This window comes from Aphanomyces invadans (genome assembly GCF_000520115.1).
Source record: "Aphanomyces invadans strain NJM9701 unplaced genomic scaffold supercont1.9, whole genome shotgun sequence".
NCBI classification, from domain to species: domain Eukaryota; phylum Oomycota; class Saprolegniomycetes; order Saprolegniales; family Verrucalvaceae; genus Aphanomyces; species Aphanomyces invadans.
Genome location: NW_008580154.1, coordinates 1260928 through 1285531, shown reverse-complemented (window position 1 = coordinate 1285531; position 24604 = coordinate 1260928). Strand labels below are relative to the sequence as shown.

At 54.7% G+C, this 24604-nt stretch overlaps 10 protein-coding genes and 1 non-coding gene across 15 annotated transcripts; 7 read left to right on the top strand and 4 right to left on the bottom strand.

Moving 5' to 3' along the window:
* The first annotated feature begins 1428 nt into the window (after positions 1-1428).
* Positions 1429-5336, top strand: H310_05569 (hypothetical protein). Its single transcript, XM_008870312.1, has 3 exons — positions 1429-4494; positions 4556-4951; positions 5003-5336. Exons 1-3 carry the CDS (start codon positions 1444-1446, stop codon positions 5300-5302), a joined length of 3747 nt encoding a protein of 1248 aa, XP_008868534.1. The 5' UTR covers positions 1429-1443; the 3' UTR covers positions 5303-5336.
* H310_05568 (hypothetical protein) lies at positions 5077-6028 on the bottom strand (the record flags this gene model as incomplete). Its single annotated transcript, XM_008870311.1, has 1 exon — positions 5077-6028. The coding sequence occupies one exon, from the start codon at positions 6026-6028 to the stop codon at positions 5324-5326; it is 705 nt and encodes a 234-aa protein (XP_008868533.1). The 3' UTR covers positions 5077-5323.
* A 105-nt stretch (positions 6029-6133) lies between these two features.
* Positions 6134-7224, bottom strand: H310_05567 (transaldolase). The gene has a single exon (XM_008870310.1). It carries the CDS (start codon positions 7196-7198, stop codon positions 6236-6238), a length of 963 nt encoding a protein of 320 aa, XP_008868532.1. The 5' UTR covers positions 7199-7224; the 3' UTR covers positions 6134-6235.
* A 288-nt stretch (positions 7225-7512) lies between these two features.
* Positions 7513-7585, bottom strand: H310_05566. The gene has a single exon. It is a non-coding gene; the product is annotated as a tRNA-Arg (tRNA).
* Positions 7586-8200: 615 nt separating this feature from the next.
* H310_05565 (hypothetical protein) lies at positions 8201-8611 on the top strand (the record flags this gene model as incomplete). The annotated part of the gene is made up of 2 exons (XM_008870309.1): positions 8201-8483; positions 8531-8611. The coding sequence occupies 2 exons, from the start codon at positions 8201-8203 to the stop codon at positions 8602-8604; spliced, it is 357 nt and encodes a 118-aa protein (XP_008868531.1). The 3' UTR covers positions 8605-8611.
* Positions 8529-10953, bottom strand: H310_05564. Of its 2 annotated transcripts, XM_008870307.1 has the most exons (5): positions 10287-10953; positions 9637-10242; positions 9281-9587; positions 9012-9229; positions 8529-8965 (listed from the first exon to the last, which is right to left on the bottom strand). In XM_008870307.1, exons 1-5 carry the CDS (start codon positions 10914-10916, stop codon positions 8645-8647), a joined length of 2082 nt encoding a protein of 693 aa, XP_008868529.1. In that variant the 5' UTR covers positions 10917-10953; the 3' UTR covers positions 8529-8644. The 2 variants fall into 2 exon arrangements, with proteins under 2 accessions (XP_008868529.1, XP_008868530.1); XM_008870308.1 differs by having other exon boundaries at positions 8529-9229.
* Positions 10954-11276: 323 nt separating this feature from the next.
* H310_05563 (hypothetical protein) lies at positions 11277-12366 on the top strand. Its single transcript, XM_008870306.1, has 2 exons — positions 11277-11572; positions 11635-12366. The coding sequence occupies exon 2, from the start codon at positions 11640-11642 to the stop codon at positions 12306-12308; it is 669 nt and encodes a 222-aa protein (XP_008868528.1). The 5' UTR covers positions 11277-11572; positions 11635-11639; the 3' UTR covers positions 12309-12366.
* A 259-nt stretch (positions 12367-12625) lies between these two features.
* H310_05562 (lactoylglutathione lyase) lies at positions 12626-13790 on the top strand. Its single transcript, XM_008870305.1, has 2 exons — positions 12626-13605; positions 13669-13790. The coding sequence occupies exons 1-2, from the start codon at positions 12701-12703 to the stop codon at positions 13715-13717; spliced, it is 954 nt and encodes a 317-aa protein (XP_008868527.1). The 5' UTR covers positions 12626-12700; the 3' UTR covers positions 13718-13790.
* Positions 13791-15286: 1496 nt separating this feature from the next.
* Positions 15287-15986, top strand: H310_05561 (hypothetical protein). Its single transcript, XM_008870304.1, has one exon. It carries the CDS (start codon positions 15293-15295, stop codon positions 15923-15925), a length of 633 nt encoding a protein of 210 aa, XP_008868526.1. The 5' UTR covers positions 15287-15292; the 3' UTR covers positions 15926-15986.
* A 961-nt stretch (positions 15987-16947) lies between these two features.
* On the top strand, positions 16948-21926 carry H310_05560 (hypothetical protein). 4 transcript variants are annotated; one of them, XM_008870301.1, is made up of 5 exons: positions 16948-18008; positions 18064-20779; positions 20831-21011; positions 21063-21302; positions 21371-21926. In XM_008870301.1, the coding sequence occupies exons 1-5, from the start codon at positions 17045-17047 to the stop codon at positions 21596-21598; spliced, it is 4329 nt and encodes a 1442-aa protein (XP_008868523.1). In that variant the 5' UTR covers positions 16948-17044; the 3' UTR covers positions 21599-21926. The 4 variants fall into 4 exon arrangements, with proteins under 4 accessions (XP_008868523.1, XP_008868525.1, XP_008868522.1 ...); XM_008870303.1 differs by having other exon boundaries at positions 21063-21926; XM_008870300.1 differs by having other exon boundaries at positions 18064-21011; positions 21371-21752.
* A 122-nt stretch (positions 21927-22048) lies between these two features.
* Positions 22049-23773, top strand: H310_05559 (hypothetical protein; the record flags this gene model as incomplete). The annotated part of the gene is made up of 6 exons (XM_008870299.1): positions 22049-22221; positions 22281-22461; positions 22517-22732; positions 22777-23097; positions 23148-23373; positions 23425-23773. The coding sequence occupies 6 exons, from the start codon at positions 22049-22051 to the stop codon at positions 23502-23504; spliced, it is 1197 nt and encodes a 398-aa protein (XP_008868521.1). The 3' UTR covers positions 23505-23773.
* Between the last annotated feature and the right edge of the window lie 831 nt (positions 23774-24604).

The following is a 24604-nucleotide window of genomic DNA, read 5'->3' as shown; positions in this document are numbered from 1 at the left end:
TTTCGCTCGTCGAGAAGGCGGGCTCGACAAGAGAGTCATCCTCTTGTGGGACGACTTCAGTGCGCACTTCACGGATGATGTCATTGCCTACGCGGAGTCCATCAACGTCATTCTGGTGCGTGTACCACCGCGTTTTACCTGGTGCTGTCAACCAGCCGATGTCGCTTGGATTCGCCCTCTTAAGTCGAACCTGCGGGGTCGTTGGCTTGCGGAAATCAGGCGCCAGCTCCGGAACAGCAAGGCCGCCAACCGTAACCTCAAGCTCGTGGGTCCATCGAGAACTACAATGGTTGAGTGGATTACTGGGGCGTGGAACGCGGTACCTGAAAGCGTGATTTTGAATGGGTTTCGCAAGTGCCAGCTCATCGACGGCGCTGTCGTTGAGGTCGTTCTGCCGGGAGACAGTCTGGACGTCAGTGACATTGCTGATTTGATAGCTGACTCTGCCGTCGAAGAGACCATTGATCCAGCTCAGGATATTGACGCCATCGATGCTATCAGCTCAGCTGAAATTGTTTTGTTGTAGATAATGTATTATCTTACCATTTGTATGACATATTTTTAAATGTTTTCCTTTGTTGTCTGATACCCCTAACGTTTTATATTGATCCACTCCTTATTTTTGAACTTGGGCTGCCCCCAATGATTTCCAATTATCCGAAATTTCACATTACGGATAATTGCCCCGTGGGTGTCTAAAACTATATACACTATACAGTATCCCAATTTCAAATTGACCAATCATTGGTGAGGACACTTCCAATGCGAACAACCCGTTCAGTGTGACTATTCGGCGACCTTTGTTCACGCATCCCGTGCAAATGTCCTCCCTGCTACTCGACTTTGCGCTCATCCTTCGTATTCGCCAACCAACTTCGCCGACGGCAACGCTTCGCATGTCTACGTGGCCATCGCCCCCGCCAAACTCAATTTGTGTTGGTTCTCAATGCAGTTGGGAATGTATGTTTTGGCTTCAAGTTCCTAGCAATTGTGTTTTACCCACACACTGGTGAATTTCGTTCGTGCTGGTGCATTCGCGAGCTTCAACGGCGCCACTGCTTTCTTGGGTAAAGTTTACCGCAATGACGCTGTTTGATTTACATGTATGTGTGTATAGTCCATGTCGGTAGCGTTTCGTGCCGAGCGGACTGTGAGTCTAAACGCATGCCGTGTTGGTGGGGTGGCCCACGACACATTTTGGCAAACGTATTACGCTTTAATTGGTAAATTTTTAAAATTTTCATGTTTTGGGTGCATTGCGTTCGTTCTACTGACGCGATACAAATACTAGTATGCAGATTCCTCGGACGATGCAAAAAAATATCCAGTCGCCATCTGGAGAAAAAAGAGTTTGCCAGTTCGGATAAAGCATATTTATCCGGAATCTCGGTGGGGGTCTCCGTGGATTCTTGTCATTTCGGCGCGAGACAAAGACAGACGCCGATGAAGCGGCCCCCAGCGGCGCCGAAGCGACGAAATCACGACGAAGTGAACTCTTTGGACGAAGGAAATGTCGCGGAATTACTTCATGAAGACGTGTTCGAGAAAGAAACCCCAAAGGATGAAGAGGAATGCGAAATGCTCACACGAGAGGACCTCGAGGCGATGATTGACATCGAAGAGGCGAGATCTCGGGCTTCTTCCATTGGAAATGGGCGGGTCCGTCGTACTCGGTCACGTAGTGCCGGTCAATTGCTGCTCCCACGGCGTTCTCATAGCCTGTACACACGAAGTTCTAGTGCTGCAGGTGATGTCTCCGCAATGCGGACCCTGTCCAGCGACTCAGCCGTAAAAAAAGCATCGAAATCAACTCCTCCAACTCCGCTACCACCAAGGAAAGAACGATCCTTGGGCAGGAAAGGTGTCCGAAAGATGTCGAGTCGATGGGACGACGTGCGCACCCAAGTGAAGTGCAGCAAAGTCAATCGTCGAGATCCCCTGAACACGAACGACGACGACGAAAAGTCCCCGGGAGCTACTTCACCGCCGTCCTCATCTAAGTCCATGGCAGATGTTGCGAAACAAGTAATTTACTCGAAGCGTGCATCCACCCACATGAAACTCAACGTCAACGGGACGTCCAACCACGCCGCGATCAATGGTCTGTTTCTCGAGAAGAAGAAGCTGGATTTACGCATCTTGAGCGCTCAGTTCAAGGAGGTCAAGCGCTCTGAATTTTACGAAGAGCTCGTCGTATACTGCATGTTCTTGACGCTGTTTTTCCAGCTCTTGTCCGGCCTGCCGTTCCACGGATCGTTCCAACAAAGCGACGTCACGGTCGACTTGACGTGTTCTGTGCCGGACGCGTGCTCGATTCAATCTCCGCAGGATATATACACGTTTGCCGCGCATTTGAAAGGCCGCATCTGCGTTTCAGGTCATCATGCACCACCACACGATACGCCAACCCATCCCAAGGCCCCATCATTTCAGCCGTGGACTCGCGTGGGCGGGCTGCTCATGCGCCAGATTCGCGTGAAGCCCGAACCGTGTCAGTTTTCGTTCATGTTTGGTGAACCTACCACGTGTTTTCCTGCTCTTACGAGCGACAACGAAGACACTTCGCCGATTGTTGGCAAAACCCGCAATTACACGTGGTCTGATGACCTGGCGCCGTGGATTCCCGGCCACAACTCGTGGTACGCAAGCCAGACACAGAGTTTTGGCTCTGGTGGATATGTCCTGGACTTGTGCAGCCACCAAGTCGACGACATTGACGACCTCATGTCCGATTCATGGATGGATGTGGCCACGCGTGCTGTATCGCTCGAGTTTGTCGTGGTGAATCCATCCACGCACGTATTCACGGTGGCGTCGCATGAATTTCTGATCAACCCGTCAGGCCACATGAAGCACTTTAGCCAAAGCGCGAATCTCCGAGTAATGGGCGTCGAAGGGTCATCTGCTACGTCGAAATGGTGGGCCCTCGACGTTCGTGTATACCTGTGGCTCGGCGTGTGCGCGTTTGTTGTGACGTACATTCGAAGTGAAATGGCCGAAGTCAACAAAATGGGTCTGACGTCGTACTTGACACTCCACGGGTGGAACTTGTTTGAACTCGCGCATCTCTTTCTGCTCGTGAGCACTCTGTTTTACACGTACGTGTACTACACTCAGTCAGGACACACGGTACGGGTGATGGTGGCCGTACCGCACGACGCCAACGCAATCCACAGCCAGCTACTTCACCTTCTCGACACGTTTCTCCAGCTGAGCGACTTTGCCGCGCTTTCGTCGGCCTTTTCGCTGTTCAAGATATTCAAGTTTTTACGCATGAACTCGACGCTGAACCTGCTGTGGCAAGTACTCGGTATGGCGCTCAAGGACTTGATGGGGTACATGGTGATCTTTTTGCTGATTTTCCTGTCGTACTCGACGATGGGCAGTTTTGCCTTTGGCTTTGACCTTCAAGAGTTTTCTTCCGTCTCAACATCGTTCGCGACGTGCTTCCACATGCTTGCTGGCGATCTGTCGTACGACCGCCTACAGCAAGCGAACCCACGTCTGGCACCCGTGTTCTTCGTCACGTTCGTAGTGCTCGTGCTTCAAGTGATGGTCAACATGTTTGTCGCGATCCTGTCCGAGTTTTACGAGAGTGCAAAGGACGTCGGGAACGACGAAGACGATGTCGAATACGATATCATCACCCGGTTGCGCGAGTTCCTTAGTGCGTGCTCGCCGACCGTCGACCTGACCAACTCAGGCACTATCCACCTGCGACCAAACCAAACTGTCCGCCTTATTTCGACCAACTTGGTCGACAAGGAACTCACGAGAAACCGCGCCAAGAAACTGTTCCGCGGTGTCGTGTGGCGCATCATTGCGCTCCTCCGCTTCGGCATGAAGTTTGACCAGAAGCTCGTGTTTGTCAAGACCAACACGCGCACGCATGACGTGGACCCCCATCGCACGCGGTACATTCCGCTTTCGGAGAACTTTGATCACAACACGATCAAGACGATGCTGCCGAAAGGCATTATGATCCGCCTCGAAGGCGATGCCATCTTGGGCCAACAGACGCTTCTTCGGGTTGTCAGCCATGGCGGGCTGAGCGTCGAGTGCGTCGTGCTGCCCAGTGAGCACAACGAAGAGGTGATGGAGTTGGTTGGTGGCGAGAAGCTCAAACTGCCGTGGCAACTGTTTCTGTTCCATGTCGTCAAGGTGACATTCCGCGAACTCCGCCACGGCATCCTTCGTGCAACAAAGTGGTGGGACCCGTACGAGTCCAAGATTGTCGACGACTACCATCTGTACCAACTGCTCACGGACGAGCGGAAGCGTGGAAAGTCGACGCTGCGCTTTGATGAGTTAAATCGCTTGCTGGATTTGTACTTTCGAAAGGAGAAACGCAGTCGAGAATACAGCCAAGAGGAAGTCCGTCATGAAGCAGCGCTGGTCATGTACCGCTTCCGGAACTCGTTGATCGACATGCCGTCGCGCGAGAAAGAAGGCCATGATTACGTGCCAAACCCTGTGGACACGAGCAGCGTCGAGGTAAGCTATGGAACTGGATTGTCCACGCGATGAACTGTTGGTGGTTGTATATTCTACTTAGTTGAGCGCAAGCTTGTTGGCGTTGGGTGATCTGCTGGCGGAAAACTGCCACGACATATGGGCCATCGAGCGCATCGAGCAAGGATGGAAGTGGGGTCCGCGTCGCGACGACAAGCTCAAGCACCATCCCAACTTGATTCCGTACAAGGAAATGACAAAGGAGGAACAGATCTTTGACTTTCGCACGTCCATGGAGACAATAAAGACGATTGTCGCGATGAAGTACAATGTCGCGCGTGGCCGCCGCGGAGCTGACGGCATCTTGCGCACGTTGACGCATTCCAACAGTGCGACATCCGACAAGGGTGGGCACAGTCCGAAGGCTGCTGTGTCGATGGGCCGGTCGTTTTCGTTTCGCGATGTGTCGCATTCGATTCCGTACGGTCGCTCGGGGCAGGTACTGAAAAGTTGTGGGTGGAATTATTTCGAACACACGCCACACTTGTAGATATACACGCCACAACCCGTGGACACGTCCGCGGTGATTTTCCCCGCAAGTTTGCGTCGTTTAATGGATCTGCTGGCTGAAAACGCGCACGAAGTGTGGTCTAAGGGCCGCATGGACGAAGGGTGGACTTACGGCCAAGTGCGCGACGACAAGTCTAAGAAGCACCCATGCTTGGTGCCGTACGTGTTTCTCACCGAGGCGGAAAAGGACTTTGACGTGAAAACCGCTGAAGCGACGCTCAAGATGCTGTATGCGTTGGGGTACTTGATCGTCGACTCGAATGGCCACAGCTTGGTCTAAGCAGCCAATAACTTAATGCGGTCACACTCTGGACGTCTTCTTCTGGCCGAGTTCGACAATGTCGTCGCGAGACAGCATCGACACACGCTCCAACGTCTTCATCGTTTGGTACATGGGATCGCGGCTGACGACGCCGTGCGCGGCAAACTCCGTCGCTTGAAACTCATTTACATGCTGACGGTGCCCAGGCTCCATGAGGTCGATGGCGGTCGAGATGGGGAACCACTGTACCCTGTGAACCTCCGGGGAGATCGCTTCCTTGGCAGCGGTATCCATCGACCAGAACGACCCGTCGTCCAAGGCATGGGCAAATGCCCGCCGCTTGTCGGCGAGCCGACCGTTCACGCGGTCGACGAGTCGAACATCGTTCAACCACACGTTCTCATCGCTCAGCGCGACAAAGTTGTGCATCCGAAACCGCTTGCCTTGGACGGGCAACGTCGTGCGTGTGCTCAACCAACGCAACATCGGTGTTTCCGTCGGGTCGATTCCGAGGAACTCTTCACGCAACTCCCTGATGGCTGTTTGCTGGAGGGATTCGTCGTCGACGTCCTGACTTCCACCAGGAAACTTCCATTCTCCTGGGTACCGCATGATGACGGTGGTGTCGGGCGTCGATCGCAGCCAGTTCTTCACTTCGCTCTGGCCGAGCAACACCTCCCATGTACCTGTCGTCGATCGCTCCCGCAGGCACACCACCGTCGCCGCTTCCACCAAGGCGCTCATGGGGTATTTCGGTCAAGTTAGCCAGCATCTCGCGGCTAATGTGACGTGCATCTTGTCGCCCCGAATCTACTTCCACTCCATCTTCTTCCATGGTTCTGTCCTCGGCGGCGATTCCTCTGGCAAGACCCAGCTTTCCTTATAGGCAAAATATTCATTATCTCAGTGGAGCGTCGTGCACGTGCGCGCCACCCACGTCCGTGCAGCTAGTTATTGCAGCTTGGCCTTCAAGATCTCTTCCAACTTGATGATGTCGGCGACGAAGCCACGGATACCTTCCGACAACTTTTCGGTCGCCATAGCATCTTCGTTCATGGCGAAGCGGTATTCCTTCTCGGTGAAAGTCACCTTGGGGTGGTTGTAGTTGTGAGCGGCACTTTCAACGTCGAGGCGCTTGACGACGGGTCCGGTTGCGTTCGCCAACTCTTCCAAGAGGTTGGGGGAGATGGTCAAGCGGTCGCAGCCGGCCAATTCCAAGACTTCGCCAGTGTTGCGGAAGCTAGCGCCCATCACGATAGTCTTGTACCCGTGCTTCTTGTAGTGGTTGTAGATGCGCGTGACAGATTGGACACCAGGGTCTTCCACGGCGGTGTACGTCTTGCCCGTCTTGGCTTTGTACCAGTCCATGATGCGGCCGACAAAGGGAGAGATCAAGGTCGCATGGGCTTCCGCGCAAGCGACGGCTTGAGGAAATCCGAACAACAACGTCATGTTGCATTGGATACCTTCTTCCTGGAGCTTCTTGCACGCTTGGATACCTTCCCAAGTAGACGCGATTTTGATCAAGATGCGCTCCTTGCCGATGCCCGCCGCCTTGTACATGCCAATGATGCGATGGGCGCGTTCGATCGTGCCTTCCGTGTCAAAGCTCAAGCGCGCGTCGACTTCCGTGGATACGTAACCAGGCACGATTTCCAAGATCTTGCGACCAAAGTTCACGCTCAATTGATCGATGATGTGCCCCAAACGTTCTTCCTCCGTCACGCCGGTCAATTCCTTACCGTAAGCAACGGCACCATGGACCAATTCGGCATACTGGGGCATTTGCGCGGCCTTGAAGAGAAGCGACGGGTTCGTCGTGGCATCTTCCGGTTGGTACTTGGCAATGGAGGCGAAGTCGCCCGTGTCGGCGACGACGGTCGTCAGTTGCTTGAGTTGGTCCAGGTGGCTCATGGGGATCGATCGAATTTCTAAATGACGTCGCAGAATGTGGGGGATATCCTCCACATCACTAGTTCATTTAAGTGCGATTGAGACACATACGTTCTGGCAGGTACGCACCGCCACGTCTTTGCACAAGACCATTCAATCAATATATATGAAAACATGAGATGGCATCGACCGCGCAGCGCGATGGGAGAAGCACGCAAGCACGAGAGCTCCAAAAAGCACTACTGATGCGAATGGAATGCCTGTCTTGCAATCATTTTGCAGCTATGTTGCCAGAAAACAAAAGATTTCGAGCTGGTATATAGCTGTGAAACTTGTACACGACGCGGGACTCGAACCCGCAACCCCCAGATTCGAAGTTTGATACGCTATCCATTGCGCCAGCCGTGCCCTTCGGGGCTACCTTGAGTATTTTTGTATTCAAATCCAAGTGACAAGCGTAGTGCTTGCTCCTATGACAACCTTGTTGGTTGTACTAGTACTTCGCAGTCGTTTTCGCGAAAAACGTGCCAACTTGTCATCGACCCCGACGTTCGACGAGGTCGCTGGATTCGTGGCGCGTAAGAGCTTATGCTCTTAGCATTCGTACGTGGTATGGCTTTGTTTCTGCACAAGCGAACACCATTGTGAAGGAAATATTTCGCTCTCACATCTATCTATCCCATGGAGTGTGGATCGGGGTTGAAGTCGGTGGATCTTTTCGTCCAACCTTCGTGTTCCATTAAAGTACGCCTGTTCTTCGTAAAGTTCGATAGGTCAGGAGCGCGGCTCATGCTCATGGTCCTCTCTGCCGCCGTGGTGGTGCCGTCTTCAACGCCAGGACCATGCCCACCTTATTCCTTGTTTCTGCTTCATCACACAGTGTGACTTGACGTACAGGACGTACACATACTGTGCACACATTACCATGCCTCTTTGCAACCAGGATGTGACCGTTGGCATCACTTTGGCGCCACGTCCCATTGTACCGTTGTCGGCTCGGGACAGTTTGACAGGACCGCGAAGATGCTTGCATGCAGCAATGGCGACTCCGTCTGGCACTATCTGACGAGTCTTCTCTCTCCCTGTCCAACTCCAGAGCAGGTCAAAGCACAGGAATTCATAGACTCCCGCTTGCGGCAGTACAGTGTCGTGCTCTTTGTCGAGAACTCCACCGAGGAGTTTGGGTGTGTCGTGGCCGACGTTGTTCGCCGGTCGCGGCGCGTTAGCCGCTGCATCGTCAACTTGGATCAAATCGAGCATTCGGAGATATTGCGGGAGATTCAGGTCGTGCTCGAGGAAAAGTCGGGTAGAACCGAGCTCGTCGCAGCTTCACCCACCCAAATGTGTCTGTAGGGTCCTGGTCCCTGCCTGTGCTGTTTCTGAATGGGCAATGCGTGCCGCAGATCGGCGCCATCCGCGACGCGTGACACCGCTTGAATACGTGATAAATTATTGTCATATGTGGTCCTACAACTGATCCAACCGGCGCACCGACTGTTCGCGTTTCATGGCTTTGGTCCGGAGGAGGGCGCGGCGGTCGATCGCGAGTTTCTCGGCGTCTGCTTCAATTTCCTCGCGCACTTCGCCTTGCAGCCGATGCAGGACTTCAAGGAATGTCGGACGGCTACCGGGGTGATCGAGGAGGCAGTCTTGGATCAACTGTCGGCGTCGCGGCAGGCACGTCGGCGGCAACGACGGCCGCAGGCCGTCTTTGGCTACACGTAGCATGACCTTGAGTCCGGTCTGGTCGATATCGTGGTACGGCGTTTGGCGTGTCTCGAGTTCGGTCTACAAAACCACCGATGAAGAGCACCAACGCGACTGGTTTACGTACGAGGACGATCCCAAACGAGTAGATGTCAGCGGAAATGCCGTATTTTTCATTGCGGATCACTTCCGGTGCGAGCCAGAAGGGCGTCCCCACCACTGTCGTGAGGGCATCCAGGTCCTTTTTGTAGCGCCTGGACAGCCCAAAGTCGCTGACTTTGCAACCGAACGTGGCCGAGCATAGCAGGTTGACGCTCTTCAAGTCGCGGTGCACGACTGGCGGTTCTATTCCGCGCTGTATGAGACAACAGTCGCTTTCATGCGGAAGTGCAGTACCTTGAGAGTGCAAATAGAGCATGCCAGAGACGGCGCCGACGGCCATCTTGAGCAGCGGGTCGCTCCAGACAAAGGACCGACCGATGGCCGAGTGCAGGACGCTGTGCATGTCGCCGTGTTCCATGTACTCGAGGACCATGCACACGTTGGAGCAATTGTCCCACGACGCCCCGATAAACTGAACGATGTTCGGGTGGCGCAAGCACGACATCAGTTCGATCTCTTCGCGGAAGCGCTGGATCGACGGCAGCGTGATCGCGTCGCGTCGCATGCGTTTGCATACGACGGCAGTTCCCAAGTAGCTCGCCTACATCCGTCGCCATGAGGGTGCTAGTCACTTTCGGGGCGGACAGTACCTTGATGACTTCGCCACTCGCGCCGCGGCCGATGATTTTTTCAAACTTGAGGTCGGCAAACGGAATTTGAATCATTTCCAAGTGTTTCGACTTGAGCACTTGGCGGACGGCGTGGGTCTCGGCATCACAGGCGGAGTCGTTCATGAGGGCCTTCTCGGCCCGGTTCAGGGTGAACTGGAGGTCGGCGTTCTCCTTCTCAACGTGAATTTTGGCGAGAAAGGATCGGCGCGCGGACCGGTCCGAGTGGTAGCACGCCATGCAGAGGAGGAAACCGGGAGTTGCGTAGCTCACGAGGATCACAGCTTGGACGGAGAGGCTATAGAGGTGGAGGACCATGCCGAGCGACGTCGACGTTGTCAGCAGGAGAAAAACGACCTGGGGAAAGTCCAGCCGAATCACCACGGCCAGTGTCGACCCGATCAGGATGAGGAAGATGGCGGCGAGCGCGACGAATGCGCTCAGGAGGTTTTTGTTCGTCTGCTCCAAATTGAGCTCAGAGTACGCCGTCCGGTTACATGTGGACGCGTTGCTGCTTGCAGTGGGCTGGCTCGCCAGCAACTTGAGGAACTCGGTGGTGGAGGCACTGCCTTGGTAGCCAAGCCACATCTGCATGCGGCGCGTGAGTACAAGCATGGTCCGTGGGGATATACCTGAGTGCCGCAGATAAAAGTGAGTAAGGTCAGCGTGACGGCGACCTTCCATCGCCGGCGAAACGGACTGTCCTCGTCGACCCACGCGACGAACGGGACGGCCGCAAAAAAATACGCCCATTGCACCCATTCCTCGGCGCGGTTGAAGTCCTTGGGTAGCAAATCTTCGGCACTCGACGACTTCATCGACGTCACGATGAAGAACACGATGTGCAACATCATCATGACCATCACCGTGTTTCGTGCGCGGACGTACCATTCCACCTGACAGTACTCTTGGTAGAGTTGCTCGAGGGTGGGGTCTAGAAATCGACAGCTCGCCCGGTAAAACAACGTAGCGTCCAATTCGCGCGTGTGCGCAGACAAGTCTTGTGGCGACGGAGTGGTTGCTACGACGTCAGGCACAGCATTGGTTCCTGATGTCGCTTGCAGATCCGTGGGTGGTGGTGGTGCGATCGCCGTGCTTCGTCCACCGCGACTGTTGCTGTTCATGTACGACGCAGTTCGATCAGCGGAGCTCATGTCACCGTTCTTTCGTTTCTGCATTTCGTCGTATAGGCGCTCCATGCGCACTAGGCTCAGCGTGTTCACATCTTCCTTCTCCTTCCGCCAGCCCGAGAAGAACCCCATGCTGGAACCTCGCCCCGGTGCTTTCGATGGCGCAGCCAACTGACTCCTAATCCCGGAAATATCCGGACATCCGGTTATAATAATCCAGGTCTTGAATCCGCGATCTGATTGGCTCGTTAGGTCTCGATATGTCAGCGCGACCAGCTGGCCTGACAACGCCGCCGAGATAGGCTCGAGACCCCTGCCGTCGTTGTTCTGTGTGTTGGAAGAGGGCGCGTCCTCATCGCCTCGTCGAGGTAGATCTTAGACGATGGCCGTGCGCTCCTAGGCTCCGCGATCTTTCCTTAAGAATTCCCCTGACAGTGAGATGATGTGGGCGGAATGATGATCATCTGTTTATCGTGGCACTTTGAGCATTGGCGAAACAGCATGGCCGAACCCAACTCACCGCACTACGTCGAGGTGGACATGACGCCGTCGACAGCTGACGCACTCGTCCGACGCAAGCTTCCAAAGTTGTCTCAAGTCGTGCAGGTGGAAGCCATCGCTGTTGGCTGGAACAATCGGTGCTTTTCGTTGACCACGGCCGACGGCTGTGAATACGTCCTGCGTGTGACTAAGGACACATGGCCCGCATCGAAAATCATCGCCGAAGCGGCTGGCCTGGCGGCTCTAGCTCATTACAAAGTGGACATTCCCGTACCAGCCTTGATCGGGTACAATGCAGAAGTTGACCCTGTGCTTCGTGTTCGATGGATGCTGATGGTGAAGATGAAAGGGACGATGCTGGATGCGGTGTGGGATGCTGCCAACGACGACGAGCGCGCCGCAATTGGTGCCCAAATTCATAAAATCCACACGGAATTGCAAAACCACCGCTTCGACCGCATTGGAGGGTGGATATTTGACCATCCCGACAACACGACTCCGGTGCTCGGGCCATTCTTTGAAGGGTATGGCCCCTTTAACTCGGAACGCGAGTGGCTACAGCACAAGTTTGACAGCCAAGTTCTAAAGGCGACCACAAACATGGCTTTGGAAGCACTGCGCGAGTACATCCCTGCCGCCACTGCGATTGTCAAGGCCTATCTGAGCTCTATGTCGGAGTGTCCAGTGGTTCTCTTTCACGGCGACTTTGCATTTCGCAACATGCTCGTGGACCATGGTGTGATCGTGGGCATTTTGGACTGGGAATGGTGTGGTGCTATGCCCATGTGGAAGGAATGGGGCGACGTCTCGTTCGGAGACCGCCACGTGTACGACTACGTCCCGTCCTTTGTGTATCCAAACCCTGCTGAACTCGACTCCCGACAACGCTTGTTTCAACTGATTGAAGCATTTTCGCCCTGGCAAATGGGATGCTGGCCGGAGAAAGATGCAACGTATGCCGCCGGCGCCAAGCAAACGATTCTAGCGACGTTGGATTTCTTCTCCAGCCAGGACCGTCTATAACGTGCGATAAAGTTAAGCAGCACGGCGCGTGGCTGCAACGACGCACACGAATTTGTTTCATCATCCTGACGAGGTTGTTCGCGGTGCCATGCAGCAATGAGGTCGTGCACACAGCACATTTTGCCGCATCCACCAACAATGACGTACTTTTCTTAATACTGCAAGTAGATTATGTATATTTTAATGACTTGAGATGCTTATTCCCAAAACGGCGGATCTAAAGGACTACGTTGCATATATTTGTTCATGTCTTCAACAAGTTGTTCTTTTAATAGAATTTATCAATATCAGGAGCACTGGTTCATTATACATTGCAGCAAAACTGCGATTTGGGTTCTCACCTGTCGTCTCGTCTTTCACTGTGGGACGAAGACGCCATTCTTGATTTCTGGATGACGAGGACCCATCGCCTCGCCCAAGTCCTTCGCAATGTGTCGTTCAACCAAACGATGATCCGTGTGAAGGACCCGCAGAAGAGCCTGGCGTTCTACGAGAGGCATTTCCAACTGACGCTTGCCCATCAAGCCCATTTTTCCGACTTTAGCTTGTACTTCTTGGTGTCCTTGCCAACGTCCCAACTTCCTGACAACCTCAAGAATGCGTCGTATATCAATGCAGGTGAGTATGGTTGCACTCTAGAACTTACACACAACCACGGCACGGAGTCGAACCCTTCGTTTGCGTATCACTCTGGCAACACGCCCCCGGTCGGGTTTTGTCAACTCGGATTTGCTGTGCCGTCTGGCGGCTTGCCTTCCATGAAATCGTCTCTTGAATCGCACGGACACAGCGTGGATGCTTTCGACAAGACTCTGATCACGCACGACCCCGATGGGTACGAGATCCAAGTGGCAGAACGCTGCACCAACGCCGACAAGGATGCCAAGGTGTCGTGGCACCACACAACGTTGCGAGTGAAGGACCCCGAAGCAAGCTTGGCCTTTTACCAGCAAATGATTGGGTTCTCGCTCTTGAGCACCCAGCGCAACGAGAAAGACAAGTTCACGTCGTACTTTTTGGGCACCACGACCTCGGACAAGCTTTCGGACGAACGACTCCAGAATCAGTTGGGGACGGTGGTGGAACTACGTCACTTTGACGGAACCGAGTCCCTGGGCGACGATTTCAAGTACAACAATGGGAACGTGGAGCCCCATCGTGGCTTTGGCCACTTGGCCATCATGGTCGACGACGTGTATGAGTCGTGTGCAGTGTGGGACGAATTGGGCGTTAAGTTTCAGAAGAAGCCTGACGACGGCCGCATGAAGGGCCTTGCGTTCATCTTGGACCCCGATGGGTATGTATATTCCTAAGTATGACCTTGACGAGGAGCTGACCGATCGTGAACACTGTGATTTAGGTACTGGATCGAGGTCATCCGTCGGCGCGGTCGTGTCGAAGGGCTCTAAACATGCCCGGAATGGTCGATCTACAATTGAGTTGTCCATATTTTCGGCACAATGAATGTCCAGTTGATCGTCACTTCGTCGCGACCACCGTCGACGCGGCAGTCGAATTGGGATGATGGCACATGCGGATTCTGGCGCACAGCTGTCATGCGCGGGGCACGATTGATGAATGGAACCGATAAAGCTTGCGGTCACTGTCGAGGTATTATGCTCAACGCTAATGGGCGTTGGGCTGGCGCCGTTTCGCCTTGTGCGCGGATTGCAAAACATTGCGTACATCCACGCATCTTGTCACGGCAACTCATCTCGCTCAACTCGTGATAGCTGAGGCATTTTGATGTAGCCAGTGGACACGTCCGAGGCATGGAGATCACGCCACGATCGGCAAGGCCAACGCAATCGAGCAACCACCGAAAGGTCGGGGAGCTTCGCCGCTCGTAACACCACCACGTGTCCCGTCTCTGATGTGGTGTGGGTTATTCCCAGTATTTCCCCACCTATTGATTTTTGACGTCTATACCCACGAGATATGTTGAAATTGTCCTTCGACAACATCAGTTCTATGACGAGTCGTCGTTTTGAGCGGCTTGAAAAATCCTCAAACTTCACTGAAATGGTGAACTTCGTCCATTTGACCATTTCAATTTTTCTTTCTTCAACATGAATTTTGAATATTGGACGCGGACAAACCTTGAGAAAAATCTGGAGTGTTGGGACAATGACGTTCAGGTACTGGGCCATTGGGATAAACTGTGTGGCCCACTTGTGGGTGAATTCCTCGACATGACGCCTCACGTTGGTTTCCCTAAAGCAATAAGCAACGTGCACCACATGTGCCAATTGCATTGCTTGGTACACGGGATCTCGCGTTGAGCGAGTGATGTTCCGAACCCGCGTTCGTTCGGGTCGCAGACGGGAGAGCCCCGCGAGATCGAGTGTATTTCAACCGCATTGATCTAGAGAGGAGATCGGGAACGTCGAGGAGAGCTTCAGTTTACACACCGCGGTAGCAAGGTCGGTCACCGTATTTCCACGTCGGTTGGCCTCCCAGCGACCGTACTGCACGTCGACAACTCGACATCTCGGTGAATTGTTTGGTCACGACGCGTCACGTCTTCATATGGCCGTGTACGTGCAGCACCAAAGGTGTGGCGTATGTCGGATTCGCAATGTGTATTATAACTGGTCGTTCTCATGCCTTGTCACTTTTGAATTCGGGTATAACAATTGTTATAAAAATCAATACAATCACAATCAGACGACAACTCAACACGATTCTGTTGGCTGATACGGCCGCGAGTATGGAATCGACGGGAAGAGGGAAGAGGAGGCGAAGGACCGAGATAAGGATGACATTGTTTGTGGCGGGTGTGCACCATGCAGATTCAGCCGTGCCGCCGGGCGATCGCAATCCGTCAGATGGCTTTGCTCCATGCTGACCTGCGAGTAATGTGAACGGGTGCACATCCCACTGCGATGTCGACGTCCCTACACAGTAGTGGTCACAGCCATGTGTTTGATCTGTTGTTGCGGCGCCGTTGCGTTGCGATGGTCATTTCGGAATATTCCATCACCATGGCTGACAAGTGCTTTTTCAACGGATGCGACAACGAGTGCGCGGCCGGTGCATGGAAGTGCGAGTTTCACAAGAACCGCGTGCGCTGCCGCGGCAACGACTGCAGGAACCAAGTGTATGCCAGATACCTCTGTGTGCGCCATGGCGGCAAGAAGAAGTGCCAGTTCCCCGACTGCACAGGCAACGCCCGCGTCGGCACGTACTGCTGCCGCCACGGGGCAGCGAGCAAGAAGAAGCATTGCATGATCGAAGGATGTACCAAAGTCGCCCACGCACGCCGCTTGTGTGTGGGACACGGTGGTGGTCGCATCTGCAAGGTTGAAGGATGCACCGCGCATGCTCGTCATGCTGGGTGCTGCCGCAAACACGGTCGCGATGCCGTGTCCGCGAACGCGACCGACACGGAGTCTCCCAATATCACCATGTTGAAGGAAGAAATCCTGCCCCTTCCCTTGCTCAACTTGTATCCCATGAGCATGTCCAAGTCTCTACTGGACCAGCCTTGTCATTTCTCGTTCGCGGGCGGCGACTTTTCCCCCATCGACGTCCTCGACTTTGACGTTGCGTTCGACGCCGATGACCTCGACGGCCTGTTTGACGCTGCAGTGTTTGACTGCCCATGGACGTTGTAGAAAAAAATACCCCGGCTATATAGAAATTTCAGGATAATTTTATTAATATTGTAATATACACATCTCGATCTGAATGCTTCATGCGCATGCGACCAAGAATGAAAGGCGTTCGCGACAGTGACAAGGGGAAGGCGACTCGACACTACAAACGAGCGCATGCCCTGTCACTGCGAATGGTCAGTTGATATCGACAAGTGTGTAGGCGTGGTGCGAGATAAACAGGACAGGTCGAACATGAACTCAGCGACGGACGGGTCATTCTGCTTTCATGCGGGCCACCACCGCGTACATCACGACAACTTGTCTTGTCGTTGCATCAGTGTCGGGACTGCCACCTGCAATACCTGCTTCCATCCAGACGAACCAGGTAGAACCATCACTGGACGCGGGGAACTCGGCGGTCGGACAACCCCAGCCCACCGCCACCCCTGACCTACCCAATGATGATGGGCAAGCGTTTGACCACGAAGCATTCCTCGAAGACCTTGGCTTTCCCTCGGAGGAGGAGCTCGAGATGCTCTTTCATGAAGCCGAGATGGCCCAAGCCGCTGCAAACGTCGAAGCACCACCATCCCAAGCTTTCGTCGTTCAAGGCGTAGGAAACACCTGTGCAAAGTCAGGGGCCGTGCCGCTCGTTGCGATCGGAATAGTTTTGCTGCTGTGGACGTATTGAAGGTTGGTTAGCAGTCATGTTAAAGTGTACCATCACGGGTTGCTGCACGATATTCGCCGCAACAACGGCAGGCTCAACGAAACTGGGCACCCCAAGCAATCGATACTGTCCGTAGACATACATATACCCAAGCTCGACTCTCGAAGCCCTGCACCGCGTGTCTGCCTCACTCACTTAGACTGCAGCGGCGGCGCCCTTTGATTTGGCGCGCGATCTTCAAAATTGGGTTCTAACATTCAGCCATCGGATTGGCTAAAAGTTGGCCCTTCTGCGTTTTGATTGGCTGAATATATATCAGTTTTGAAGGTTTATATCTCTTGTGATCTCAGCACCGCCATAACGAATTTGGCTCCCACGTCAAAGCACGGAAGTTCAAGGGAGCGCCATCACATCGCGCTGCGTCAGTGCCTCTCCCTGTCTAGACGAAGCTATCCTCGTATACTGACATGGCGTCGGAGACTTCGGTACGCGTGTGCATCCGAGTACGTCCGTTGATCCCGAAGGAACGGCTGGATGATGAGCACCTTGCAGTCGAGACGTACGATAGTCAAGTCAAGGTCGCAAGCCAAACGTTTACATTCGATCATGTGTTCGGCCCCGATGCAGGCCAAGAAGATATCTGGCCGTGTGTGACGCCGTTGGTCGACTCGGTGTTCGAGGGGTATAACGCGACGATCTTTGCGTACGGCCAAACTGGTAGTGGCAAAACGTTCACGATGGGGAGTGGAAACAGCGCGTTTGTGAGTAATCCAGACGAGCGGGGTATCATTCCCCGTGTACTGCAGGAGATGTTTGCGCGCATTGAGGCCAAGACGAGCGACGGGCGCGGGTACCGGACGGAGCTCAAGCTGCGATTCCTCGAAATTTACGGCGAAGAGATCCGAGACTTGCTGTCCCAATTCGGGAATGGGACGTTGGACACATCTTCCAAGGTGAACCTGAAGGAGATTCAAAACGGACAAGTCCAGGTTCAAGGCGCCAGGGAGGAGGACGTGCACTCTGCAGACGAGTGCATTCGCCTTCTCGACAAAGGCACGTACTGTCGGACAACGGGGGCGACCGAAATGAACAGCGAGTCGAGTCGTTCACATGCGATTCTCACGCTCACGATGGTGCAGTACATCCCGTACGAGGCTGTCTTGGTTAAGGACGGCGACGAAGTCGATCCGAACGCACCCGTTGAATACGACGTTCGGTGCTGCTACTTCAACTTTGTTGATTTGGCCGGGTCAGAAAAGCAAAAGATGACGAAAGCCGAAGGCCAGCGCTTGAAAGAAGGCATCGACATCAACAAAGGTCTGTTTGTCCTCGGGTGTGTCATTAACGCATTGGGGGACGATACAAAGCGGGGCAAAGTTCACGTCCCGTATCGAGACTCAAAGCTCACGCGGATGCTGCAGGACTCCCTCGGTAGGGGGTGGCTGGTCTTCCTGATACGATTCATCTCATCGACATGCCGTTGTAGGGGGCAATAGCCGGACGTTGATGGTGTGCTGCGTGAGTCCCGCCGGGAAAAACATTGCCGAGACCAAGAGCTCTTTAAGTTATGCCAATCGAGCACGCAACATTCAAAACAAAGCCGTCGTAAACCGCGACGAGCAGTCGAGTTTGGTTGCGGAGCTGCGCCAGCAGATTCAGTCCCTTGAAGGAGAGTTGTTTGCGTTTCGACACCCCGGCGCCGACATGAACGACCCCAAGGTCCAAGCGGCAGTCGCAACGTCCGACTGGCGACTCGATAGCTTCAGCTCCCTCCGAAGTCGCACGGAAGCGGCCGAGTCGGAAGTGATGCGACTCGCAGGCGAGTTGAAGCGTTGGCGTAGCGAAATGGACTCGATGAAGGAGGATTTGTTGGCCACACAAGCCCAGCGTGATTACTTTCGCTTGTGCTGCGAAGAATTCAAGCAACGCGCAGGCTCCACGGCGCCAATTGGAACGGATGGTGCTGAAATGGGCGTGATTCAAGAACACTTGAGGACGATTCAGGATCTTCAAGATCGACTCCGCCTGGCCGAGAGCGAACGCGATAAAGCCCACATGCGCAGCGCGTCGTCGGGGACACTAGACTTTGAGTCGTTCGGGCTCTTTTCAGCGGACGTCGTGCAGGAAGAGCAACGGTTGATCGAGCAAGCCGAGCAAGAAATCAAGCGCGAGAATGAGCTGCTCAAGCAACTGCAATCGATGGAAAGCTCATCGGCGACAATGCCCCCACCCGCTCCTTCGTCCATCCAGAGTACTGCGATGGTCGACCCGCCCAGCACCAGCGCCGACGACGACGAGCCGATCGGAGACGACATCGACATCGAGGACAATCTAGACACTGCGGCGTCGATCGAAGCATGCACGGAAATGGCCGATATGCAGCGCGAGTTCCAGCAGCGCCAGCAAGTCTTAGGCGCGACCGTGCAGGATTTGTCCAACAATATTTCACTCAAGGAGCAGATGCTGCAAACGCTGCGTCGCAATGCTGAGGGATACGAGCGCATGCGGGGGGTATTTGAAGCGCGCGTCAACGAAATGGCCGAGAAGGAGCGCGCGTTCATGTCCGAGCGCGACCAACTCATGGCCGAACTCGACAAGATACAGCATCAAACGAGCGATCCAAGGTACCAGCGGCTGTCGTCGGAGCTCCAAAACAAGGACGGTGAGTTGGGCGCGCTGCGGAAGAAGCAGGCTGAGATGAAGCGGTTCGAAACGATCAAGCAAAAGAGCGATGTCCAGCTGCGAGTTCTCACGAACGAGATCACGGCAATGAAGAAGCAGAAGGTGGACCTCCTCAAGAAGATGCAAAGCGACCGGAAGAAGTACGAACAAGAAGCGAGCGAGCGCAAACGCGAAATCGTCACGTTGAAGCGTGCACACCTCAAGGACAAACAGCAGATCCTCAAGCTTGGCAGTGAAAAGGACGCGCAGGAACGCGTGCTTAAGCGGCGGATGGAAGAGGTCGCGGCGGCGAATCGGCGACTCAAGCAACAGCAACTGCTCATCCAAGCGAACGCCAAGGAGAAGAAGAAGCCGTTGACGCGATACAAGTCAAAAGACGAGGAGTGGCTCGCTGACCAGATCCAAAAGCTCGCGGACAAGCAGAAAAAATCGGAAATGCTGGAGAAGGAACTCGAAAAACGAGAAAAGATCGTCCAGCAGATGGAGCGGCTCCATGGCATGCGGTCCAAGCTGCAGGGCGAGTTGAAGGCGTCGATGGACGAGCGGAACGGGTCGAACATTCGAGATATCTTGATCTCTCCGTTCAAGCAAAACCCCAACGCGAGCAACGAGCAAGTTGTCTCTACTGAAGCGCCCCCTCTAAGCAAGGACGAGGAAGCGATGTTAGCCGAGCTGGAAGACCGTATCGAGGCGTGCCAGGCCCAGCTGGAATACAAGAATGAGCGGATTTCAGAAATGACCAGCACCAACGACTTGGACGAACAGGGCGACGCCATGGTGAAGGTAGAAAACACGTCGCTGCCGGAAGCCCGCACGTTGCTCAAGTTGCTCTTCAACATGGCCGTCGAGGTCAAGAACCAAGAACAATCGAAGGAGGCGGAGCTCGAGCGATCCGCGTTGCAAGTGGACGATTTGCAAAAGCATTTGCGTATGGAACGCGAGCGCAACAGCGCCATGCGGCAAACGTACGAGGAGAAGTTGCAGAAGATGATCTCGGACGCGATGAACGAACCGGACGAAGGCCAGAAGCATCGACTTGTGTCAAGCGCCGTAGACGAGCGCAACCTGTTGCTGCGCAAACGGTGTGACGAACTCGAGCAACAACAACACGAGTGGCAAAAACAAGCGCAGCAACTCATGCGACGCAATACCAAATACCAGCAAAGCGTGAACACGTGTCGAGAACGCATCAAGTGGCTGGAGGCGCAACTGAACGCGTCCAAACACGGGGAAGCCGCCGTCCTCGACCCCCCTGACCATGACGACGACGCGCATGTCATGGACGACGATGAGTTTGCTGACACGTTGAGTGTCGGTAGTGCGAGTTCCGACTCGACGTTTCCATCCGTCAACGGTCCAGGGAGTGGTGGCGTTTCGGTCGACGTTGGTAGTTCGTCCATTTTCAACCGCCTCTCGAATCCCAACAACTTTACTGGAATCCACCGCCATCGACTGCAAGAACACGCCATGGTGAAGCGGGAGGAAATCAAGTCCAAGAGCCAGCAGCTTCGTTCGAGGCGGTACGTGCCTCGATCGCTTTCGATCTCGAACTCCTTGTTTCGTTGTCGTAGATTGAAGGATCGCAATGTGCAGGCCCCGCTGTCGTCGTCCAAAATGCGTCAACCGAACGGGACCGTCTTGTCCCCCCGCGTCGGCCGCGCCGCCACGCCGCGTACTCGCACTGCGTCTGAGGACTTTGGGACGTACCCTCGCAGTTCTGCCGTGTTGGATGTGTTGGCCACGATGAAACGGGTGCGTTGCGTCGATGGTACAAGCATCGAAACGGATGGATGGCCCACGTAGGGAAGCGAAATGGACGGCCAAGACGACTTGGACATGGATGGCGATCACTCGGACACGATGTCTGAAGGCGGGTACGGCATGGAATCGTCGTCGCCGCGTGGGTATCGTGGCGGGAAGAAAGACATTGACACCATGTCGGAGGGGTCACCGCGCGCAACGTCGAGCCGCAGCGGAGGGAAAAAGGACGTGTTTTCAAGACTGAATGGCCAGTACACTGCGTCAGCCCAGTCGAAACGTCAAGTACAACCAGGCTTTCAGTAGCGAAACATGTTGGGATTCATCGGTTCCGTTGCTGTTGACGTGAGTAGTCTTACTTGAGCGGAGCCGACAAATCGGCGAGCCGTGCAACGCGGGAAAAGGTCAACGCCGCCAACACGAGCAACCCGCCGGACGAACAGCGCACGACGCAGACGATGGCGGCAGCCGCAACCGCTGTCGGGGGAGCGACGACATTGGACCCGCTCACAGGGCGAGAGCGGTTTGTCGTTCAAGTCATGAACAACCTGCGTATCAAGACGGACGCAGACTCGAGGTAGTAGTGTCACCGTTTATTTATTCAACGGTGTCGCGTCGCGGGGACTCGTAGTTGTCGGACTTTTTGAAAATCCATCGCGTTGACGTGTGTTGACGTTGTCATCGTCGGTGCAAGCCGCACGTTCCAATTCGACCCATCCTGCCGACCGCGACGACATGCATGAAAAGGAGCGACTGAGTCGCGGTGCAGTCAGCTGTGGCAGGACGCCCTGCCCATCGAAATAGTACAGCTCAAGGTAGTGAAAGCATCCAGAGATGGCCATAAGGTGTTTCAAGTGGATGGATATCCAAATGGCGGCACCGAGACGAGTTTGCGTCGTGAGTCCCGTAACACTCGATGAAACACTACCAACCAGCGTCGTTGAAACTGCTACGAAACGCTGTGGGGTCCCATCCTTTGGTTGGGATGGAGGAAAACCACGTGATCCAAAAGCGCGTCCACGAGCGGGAATATGCACAAAGTGACGAGAGTCTGGTCAACCTTGGTCATGCGCTCAGGGTCGTCTTTGTGTCGTGCAGCGCTCGAGGCGCAGATGGAAGAACACCGACTCAAGTATCAACACGGGCGATATCCGTCGCCCGCCCGTCAACGCCATGAAAAGGTCTCGTTCAAGCTGCCACAGCTGTACGTTTGTAGCCGCCGTCGAGCGGGACACGATGCATGTTCATGGCGTTTTCGCACAGGGCAGCGCCAGCGTCAACAACCCCCACCAACGCAGAATTGGCACCAAACTTACTGGCGTCGCCTCGAACGCAACGAAAGCCTGAATCGACGGCAGACGTGCAGTCGGTCGTGCGGCAGCTCCAAGCCGACCTCGTCCAGCAAACGCAGATCGTCCAACGACTCTCTTCCGACATGAACGAGGTAGTGAAGCACGCCACGACAGCGCCAACTGGACCTTGATGCTGCCCTGGTTCAGAAATACAGCGTCGTCATGCAAAGGCTGCTGGAACTCGTCCACCGCCCATCTCCAGTGGTTTCGCAGATCCCAGCGACGTCGCCGACTCCGTTGCTCCACAGCACGCTGACCCACCACGCCACTCGCCTTGATGCATTGGAGAGGTCAGCTGTCGCAGCATCGACAAACGCCCTCCTTCGAGCGGACTTCGATGCGACAACGACCATGCTTGTGGAGGTCATTCCTTTCCTTCCTGCCCATCTCATCCTCATGTGCGCCAGAACAAAGCGCAGGTGGTGGCCCAGGTGACTTCTCTGGGGGACCGTGTCCGGGCGGTCGAGGGGATGGTGTCTTTGCAGTGCCCAACGTGGAGCCACTTCCACGAAATAAATTCCAAGTTTGACGACGCCATCGCCAAGCTGCGCGTAGAAATGGACCGGACGATGGTCGTTCACATGCGACACCTTCTCGACGATCGCGACAAGTTGCACCAAGAGTCAAAAGAGTCGCAAGCTGTGCTGACTCGGCTCACGTCGACTGTCGACGCACGGAGGCAAGATGCTGTCAATGTTCGCCTTACTGCAGTCGAAGCAGACCTCGCGGTACGGGACGAATCAACGGCAAATCATGTCGCATGGCGGAAACGCTGTAGGGCGAGCGCCGCGCCGGCATGGACTTGGACGTTGCACTCCAAAACAAGCTGGATCAGGTCGTCACAGCCGCTGAAGCAGCTATGGTCAAGGTCGACGCGTGGCAGCGAGTTGAGCAGGCGCGATGGGCCCAATGGACTGCGCAGCACATTGCTGCGTGTGACGCGCAGTTAACAGTCCAAGCGAGAATGGACCAACTCGCTCAACGAACTTGGTCGACGAATCGAGGTATGCCGGTGCGACAGTGATGGGTTGTATTCATCCTTTGGCATAATGCAGGAGGTGGCGACGTCGATAGCTCGCCGGTGCACCCAAGTGCACGAGCAAATGCTAAATATGGACAAGGTGATGGCAGCTGAAATCCGCAAGCGAACAAGTGACATCGCAGGTGTGCAAGCAGCCGAAGCGAGCATGTGCGAACGGTTCATGCGGCTATGGAAGCAAGAAGCGCAGGACCTGTTGCGACCGGTGCAGTCCCAAGTGTCGGCTCTGGCAGCCGAGGTCGTGTCCGCTCACGATGCATCGCGGCGATGCCAAGACTCTGAACATCATTTACGTGATGTTGTCCACAAGTTTGCGTTGAGCCAGCAAGACGCGATTGCTACTGTTCGGGCCGACGCAGAGGGCCGCATGCGGGCACTAGAAAGCGACTTGAAAGCTCTACAGAGAGACTCTGCGCTGGTCGCAATGCGCGTCGCTGCGCTGGATAATGACCACGGCCAATGAAGGTGCCGCCTTCGCTGTGACCACCGGCTCGAACGACAGGGTAGACATTTGACAGGTGTGAAAATTGCTGTTTTGCCTGGTGGGAATATTCTCGCTGTTGGATTTCATGCATTTCATTGAAAAACACTTTGCGCTTGGCAAGGAGGCAGCGATGGAATTGCCGCATATTGGTGGACCCCCACCCAGCGTTGCACAGCGGCTGCCCCGCTCCACATCGACGGACCTTCGCCAACACGTGCCAGAGCCCCAGCTTCACGTTCGCATGATAGAGACTTCCTCGTCGAAGCTGCACATGCCAGCCGAACAACGAATATCTACAAGAGATGCGAGCATTCGCTCTGCGCAAACCCTTTCCACCTGCCGAAGAGTTCCCACCTCCTCCCCTTCGGTTATGACAAACTAAAGCAGGATGTCCCAGTCGGTCCTGCGGCATCTGCGGTTCGCTCACAACCCACCGCTACTCCGGAGAATGTCGGCATGGACGGCGTGCGTGTGCTCGCTCGCACAGACTGAGGCGCTACCCTTGGCCTCCACGGGGGAGAAGTCAAGTTCCTGTACGTGGAACGATACACTTGGCCGTGTTGCGGAATGTCTCCGAGTCCTGACCGGTCGCCGAATGAAGATGGACTCGGACACACGATCGTTGTGCCATGGTATCGCCGTCTACACTGATCCTTGCCGCGTCTCTTCCGCTCTAATTTGATGGAGAGCTAGGGAAGTACAGGTCGCACAC

Coding starts and splice junctions, on each gene's coding strand:
- H310_05564 (XM_008870307.1), bottom strand. CDS start 10,916: ATGGGGTTCTTCTCGGGCTGGCGGAAGGAGAAGGAAGATGTGAACACG. Junction 10,243..10,286: donor CTTTTATCTGCGGCACTCAG/GTATATCCCCAC, acceptor CGCCGCATGCAG/ATGTGGCTTGGCTACCAAGG. Junction 8,966..9,011: donor ACTCGTTTGGGATCGTCCTC/GTACGTAAACCA, acceptor GTGGTTTTGTAG/ACCGAACTCGAGACACGCCA.
- H310_05567 (XM_008870310.1), bottom strand. CDS start 7,198: ATGAGCCACCTGGACCAACTCAAGCAACTGACGACCGTCGTCGCCGAC.
- H310_05563 (XM_008870306.1), top strand. CDS start 11,640: ATGCTGGATGCGGTGTGGGATGCTGCCAACGACGACGAGCGCGCCGCA.
- H310_05562 (XM_008870305.1), top strand. CDS start 12,701: ATGACGAGGACCCATCGCCTCGCCCAAGTCCTTCGCAATGTGTCGTTC. Junction 13,606..13,668: donor TTCATCTTGGACCCCGATGG/GTATGTATATTC, acceptor ACTGTGATTTAG/GTACTGGATCGAGGTCATCC.
- H310_05561 (XM_008870304.1), top strand. CDS start 15,293: ATGGCTGACAAGTGCTTTTTCAACGGATGCGACAACGAGTGCGCGGCC.
- H310_05569 (XM_008870312.1), top strand. CDS start 1,444: ATGAAGCGGCCCCCAGCGGCGCCGAAGCGACGAAATCACGACGAAGTG. Junction 4,495..4,555: donor TGGACACGAGCAGCGTCGAG/GTAAGCTATGGA, acceptor TATTCTACTTAG/TTGAGCGCAAGCTTGTTGGC. Junction 4,952..5,002: donor CGTACGGTCGCTCGGGGCAG/GTACTGAAAAGT, acceptor CCACACTTGTAG/ATATACACGCCACAACCCGT.
- H310_05560 (XM_008870300.1), top strand. CDS start 17,045: ATGGCGTCGGAGACTTCGGTACGCGTGTGCATCCGAGTACGTCCGTTG. Junction 18,009..18,063: donor GATGCTGCAGGACTCCCTCG/GTAGGGGGTGGC, acceptor ATGCCGTTGTAG/GGGGCAATAGCCGGACGTTG. Junction 21,303..21,370: donor CAGCCCAGTCGAAACGTCAA/GTACAACCAGGC, acceptor TGACGTGAGTAG/TCTTACTTGAGCGGAGCCGA.